At 40.1% G+C, this 5,777-nt stretch overlaps 1 protein-coding gene across 3 annotated transcripts in view; it reads left to right on the forward strand.

The window, feature by feature from the left end:
* Positions 1–5,361, forward strand: part of LOC112144615 (ras association domain-containing protein 8) — a 15,019-nt gene extending 9,658 nt beyond the window's left edge. Inside the window, exons 2-6 of one of the 3 annotated variants that reach the window (XM_036211822.1) lie at positions 2,712–2,834; positions 3,520–4,134; positions 4,225–4,493; positions 4,755–4,936; positions 5,097–5,361. In XM_036211822.1, coding sequence (XP_036067715.1) covers positions 2,732–2,834; positions 3,520–4,134; positions 4,225–4,493; positions 4,755–4,919 — 1,152 coding nt within the window. In that variant the 5' untranslated portion in view covers positions 2,712–2,731 and the 3' untranslated portion in view covers positions 4,920–4,936; positions 5,097–5,361. Of the gene's footprint in view, positions 1–2,673; positions 2,835–3,519; positions 4,135–4,224; positions 4,494–4,754 lie in introns of all 3 variants that reach the window. The other 2 variants (XM_036211821.1, XM_024269223.2) reach the window with 2 other exon arrangements.
* Positions 5,362–5,777: the final 416 nt, after the last annotated feature.

The following is a 5,777-nucleotide window of genomic DNA, read 5'->3' on the forward strand; positions in this document are numbered from 1 at the left end:
TACACACACAGATATCACTGCACGCTAAAAAGAAACTGTAGCTGCCTGGAATATGTTAACAAAGCATTTATTTCATTTTAATTCTCAAGACTTAAGAAATATTCGCTGAATTGTTTTTTTAAGCATAAAAAGACTTTCCGTAGCTGAGATTCGAACGCGCTAACTCTTCAGAGTGGATGAGTTCAGAGCCTTTCTCAGTGTTTGACACTCAATAATTTCTATTGTTAAGGGTTTAAAATAAGGAAAAGAAAACTGTATTTTTTAATAGCGAGTCCCTGGAAAAACTCACTATTTATAATATCGCTGAAATAAAAATGAATTGGGAAACTCCAGTCAGTCGACTCGTGTCCTCCAAATCCTCTACCGACATAAATAACATTTCCTCTGGATTAATCAGCCTCCTCTCTACATGATTCTCTATGAATGAACATGTCATTTTGGTTTCTGCGTGGTGAAAACGTGACGTCTCTAACGTGAATGTTCTCTAAATGTTAATAAGGAATTCATATTTGAACATCCTTCACTTTAAAAAGGGGCGGAGACCGCAGAGAACTCTAAGTTTCCTGAAGAAAACCTGCTACCGACCAGGTTATGTTCACAGACTCAGTTACCATAGTGATTGATTATGAGTTCAGCTTAAGCCGTTTCTTGAAACGGGCTTGGTTTCACCCACTTTCACGGGTTTGAATTATCTCTCTTTCTGAAACCGAAAACTCAGAGTTTTGGTGAATTTCATGAACTCAGAGTTCCAACAAAACCTGCTTCTTGGAACTGGCCCCTGGTGTGAAGATGGAGATACAGAACTGCAGTACCTGTCAGAAAAAAAGCATCTTAAGCTCATATATGTGCTCTCCTTCACCCTGAGACACTCCTTTGTCACACATATGTTTTTGGAAAAACTTGGCTTTTTATTTATTTATTTAATTTTAATATTATTTTTCATCTTTGAGGCACCTTTTCCACATCATCAATATCTGTGACAGATCAGTAGCCGGGTTAGGCACCAGTAACCTTGAAAGACGAATGATTGAATCAATATTTGTTTATATCGCACTTTTCATACTTGGTGACAAAAAAAAGTAATTTACACAAAAAAAAAATATTGTAAAACAAGCAAACTAGTTTGTAGAAAGGGCCCCCAAACCCACACGCAACCCCACACCTTTAAAGTACCAGCAACAATTAAATCTAATTCCATCCCTACTCTCACCTCAATTTAAATGATAATTTTCATAATTTCCTGATTTTCCTTGAGGTTAAGAAAAAAAAATATATTTTTTTTTTATTTATTTTATCAAGACATAAAACATAAGTAAACACAATGAAAGTATTTAGCAAAGTTCATGTTTTGTTAACTTTATTTTGCTGACATCTTTATTAAATACATTTAATATAATTTACCAAATCATGACAAAAACCAATGGCGAAACAAAAGTGGTGACAAAACAGAGCAGATGACGTGACAATGAGGCACTAAAAAAAACAGACCCTTAAATTCACTGAGGATGATTAACTAAATGAAGACAGCTGTGGATGATTTAACCTGAACATGGTGAGACTGACAAAAAGAACATGACAGAACCTAAGCACAGGAGCCTGAAAGAGACCTCAGACTGGTGATTTCTCCGCTGCAGGCTCAACGCGCCACAAAGCTAGGAGTCAAACGACCAAGAATCCAATTGTTGATAAAACCTTCATAATGCTCTTAAAAAAAACAGGAAATCTTTGCATGTAATGACTTAAAGACCCATTCTGATAAAAATTGTGTTTTCAGTATGCTCTTGTGGCATTTCTCTGATGATGGAGGACACATAAAGAAAATGAAGCTTGAAGTTGCATTTCTGAGTATTTCTTTATTCAAATTGTTGTGAATCAGGAGCAGACAAAAATGCTGTTTGAAAAAGATCGTATTTGTGGCATAAAAAACATGCAGGGCGGATCACCAGCTTCCTGCTCTGCTCCATTCTGGTGCATCCACTTATAGACAAATAGATCCATGAACGTCCTTGTTTTCCTCGTCTGAGCTGGAATCTGGATCAAACTGTACAGCTGGAGAGTTCTGATAGTGTTCACCATTTCTGTTAATGTTATGTCTAATGTTAAATTGGGGTTATGAGGGGCTTTAAGCTAGCGGGAAAGCATGTAAACAGCAATAGCAAGGGAGGGAGGGGACAAGGATGCACACTAACCATCCTGCCCAAAAACCCAGAGGGGAATTTTGAATAAACTTCTGCCACTCTACAGAAACTATGTCATTTTGAGATTTTGCCTAAAAGACCACAGGGAACTTTTTGAAAAAAGATCAAAAGATGATTGGAGTGGAATTAAAATCACTTTTGACATTCAATCCACAAAACTTAGGTTTCACCTCAGCATTTCCAAACAGACACATCAAATTAAATTATATCAATTGTTTTTATAAATAATTAGTAATTAAAATTTATTGTATTTACAATGAAGCGCTCCAGCTTAAGAAAAATTTAAAGCATTTCTAGAAATGTTGAGATTTGCTGTTTTACACCTAAAGTAAATGTAAAATATATGAGTTTCTAAAGCACATCATTGTGGGATGTACTCTTGCTAACATGGAGATTCCTTTTTTAAATTTGTTTTCACGTTAGGTGAAAGCATTTTCTGGTTGACAGTAATGTGCTTCATCTTGAATGCATGCAGGGATCACACGCTGACATCTCTCCTGCTGTCTGCTGCAGCTTCTGCTGGAGCGTGGGCCATGGAGCTGAAGGTGTGGGTGGAGGGCGTCCTCAGAGTGGTCTGTGGCTTATCACTGAGCACTTCCTGTCAGGATGTCGTCATCGCTCTTGCTCAAGCGATCGGTATGTTCTCACCTGACAGCCTTCATTCTACTGTGACACTGACAGAACACAACACTTATGGGCATTGTATTTTAGTAAGATGATAAGTATTCTTCTGAGAAACTTAAAAGGTTTCTCACCTTTTAGAGTAAAAACGTTTTAAATAAAATCCAAAATGTTACTTTTTTTTAATCATGTCTTTAGGCAGATTTATTTTTGAAGGCTTTAGAAAGATCAGACTCATTGTTAAACCGACAGTTCAGGGAACAGAGACAGAGCTTTAAGTCTGAAACAAAGAGGAAAAGGCCAAAAAAAAACAATCCAGAAAAGCTGGGAAACAGAGATGAATTCAGGAAACTTTGTTTAAGTTTGTTTAAACATTTGGATCAGATGAGACTGAGAGGCAGAGTTTCTCCTCTCTGCAGCAGAGATCCTGAAAAGTGAGGACCTCACACACTGTGAAGAAAACATTCAGGAGACTCCTCCTCCTCTCATCACATTATTTGACCCTGAGACTAAAAGGTGCAACTTATTTTGACCACAAAAGCCAGACAAGTCCCTTCCCTTCATCCATGTCTTCAAAGCTCTGTTTTAGCAGATAGTTTCTGTGATCTTGATGGATTTGGGGCTTTTCATGGATCCAAATCCCACAGCTTTCAGTGAATTCATGTGTCTGCTGCTTAGCATGACAGTTGGCTGTCTGCAGGTCAGACGGGGCGGTACACCCTCACCATGAAGTATCGAGGAAACGAGAGGACTTTGGTCGCTGACGACTGTCCTCTGCAGCAGCTGGCTCAGCTGGGACCTCTGGCCGCAGAGGTCCAGTTTGTTCTGCAAAGAACCGGTCCCACCCTCAGTGAGGACTCACACAACTCCGCCATCGGGAGAGGGCTTCTTCCATCAAGACCATCAGAACCCATAAAGCACAAGGGACCTCAGAAGGCTCTTACCTTCAATCTAGGTCCTTCATCTCTTCCCAGGAGGAGTAAACAACACAAAGCTGTGTCTTCATCACCCAGGTCATCGCCTGACCCATCATCCCACAGCTCTGACTCTGAGATAACCTCAAAAGAGGAGGTGTTTTGGCAGATCCTGCAGCACCAGAGCCAGCTGCAGGATTTGGAGCTTCAGATTGAAGCTCTGGAGAAAGAGACAGTGTTTCTGGAGCAGGAGAGCTCTCCTGCTGATGTCTTCAGCCTGAGTCCAGCGTTCACAGAGGAGCTGGCAGATCTGGAGCAACAGTTCAGGCAGAACGAGGTGGAGATGATGTACGGAGATACCTGGGAGGAGGAGCTACAGGTGGAGACGGACCTTGAACTGGGTAGGACTTAAAACCAACACAAAAACATGTTTACAGCACTGACCTTTGTGACATTTCTACAACAATAAATGTAAACTCTGTTCTTAACAGCGAGGAGCAAACGTCTCGAAGAGATTTATGCCTCCATAGATGAACAAAATGAAGATATGAAGGAGCTTCGCACGCAGTGTACAAAGCTGGAGCAGGAGGTGGACCTTAGGATCCAGAGGGAGAGCTCCCAGATGAAAGATAAGCAGAAAAACGAAGCCCTCATGTCCCTGACACAGAAGCTCCAGAACCGCCTGCAGCTGGGAGAAGAACTGGAGAGGATGCTGAGTGAAACCCAGAGGGAGCTGCAAACAGCAGAGGAAAGGGGAAAGGTATAAGTGCACACCTGAGACTCAAAGCATCACAGCTTTTCAGACCAGATCCTTCCAGCAGATCCATTTCAACTCTGTTCAAGACAGAAAAAAACACTTGTGTCCCATTTGATCAAAAGGAGTGACAGGTTTTTGCTTTGGAAGTCTTTCGCTGAATTTTTAAATGTTTTCCAATTCCTTTCAAACTGGGAACAGTTTCAGGAAAAGGAGTTCTTCAGGAGCAAAGAAGTGATGATGAGAACAACTCTCTGTGTCCTGCAGGAGAAACAAGAGATTATCAAGGAGCTGAACAAAGAGCTGAGGCAGAGCAACCTGCAGCACTTCATCCACCAGGCGGGGGGGACTCCACTCTCTGAGCAGAAGAACCCGCTCCACCTCAAAGATGTTTACCTCAAAAGCTCCAGCATGATGGAGGAAAAACTGTGAAGAAGAAACACCAGAAGGTTACTGCTTATATTGGACACATTTAGAAAACAAATATGAACAATATGCTTCATAAATATTAATCATTACTTTTGCATCAGTTTAGAAAATGTAAGAAAATATCCATAAAATCAAAGAAATCTTACGTAAATTAACAGGACTTTCCTTTTCTTGTCACAGGACATAGAAGAAAAAGACATATCCTGAGCCCTCTCAGTCCTGTTCATGTACCTGTGGGTGTTATGTCACTGTGTAAATGTATGTGTGAGTGTGTGAGTTTGACAACTGCACTGCCTCTGGGTCTGAAAACATGCCTTCAAGAATGTAAAAATAAAACAAAAGTTAAGGGTGCTTTATATTTTTTATAATATTCTGGAAAATGTGACCACCATCTTTTTGTACATAGAGACTCATATTTATTCCGAAATAAAGATCAGCTGATGCAGCAGTTCTCCTTTTTTTCCACTAGAGGGAGAAAGATGTTTCTCACAGGGGGAGTGCAGCTTCACCAGAGCTGCAGCTTTCATTCATGGAGACTCAGAAGGCTTTGGTAGCACTAAATGTGTGATTACCATAAAATAAATAAATCCATTCATCCATCTCTTTTTTTTAACCTCCCATGTCCCATTTGGAGTCACGAGTAGCTGGAGCCTGTACAATAAAATCAAAGTCAAATTAATATGGGAAATAGCAAAAGAAATGTGACAGTTAAAAGTGGTGCACCACGCCAAGCAACAATGCACAAGAAACCATCTAAAATGCAGACATAAACAATCACAAACTAAAAGGCAAAAATATTATTGACTCAGAAGAAAAGGAGGGCTTTTTAGCTACCGAGTGGGCACAGGATGCCTATTAAAT

The sequence above is a fragment of the Oryzias melastigma genome, linkage group LG5 (genome assembly GCF_002922805.2).
Source record: "Oryzias melastigma strain HK-1 linkage group LG5, ASM292280v2, whole genome shotgun sequence".
In the NCBI taxonomy this organism is placed as follows: domain Eukaryota; kingdom Metazoa; phylum Chordata; class Actinopteri; order Beloniformes; family Adrianichthyidae; genus Oryzias; species Oryzias melastigma.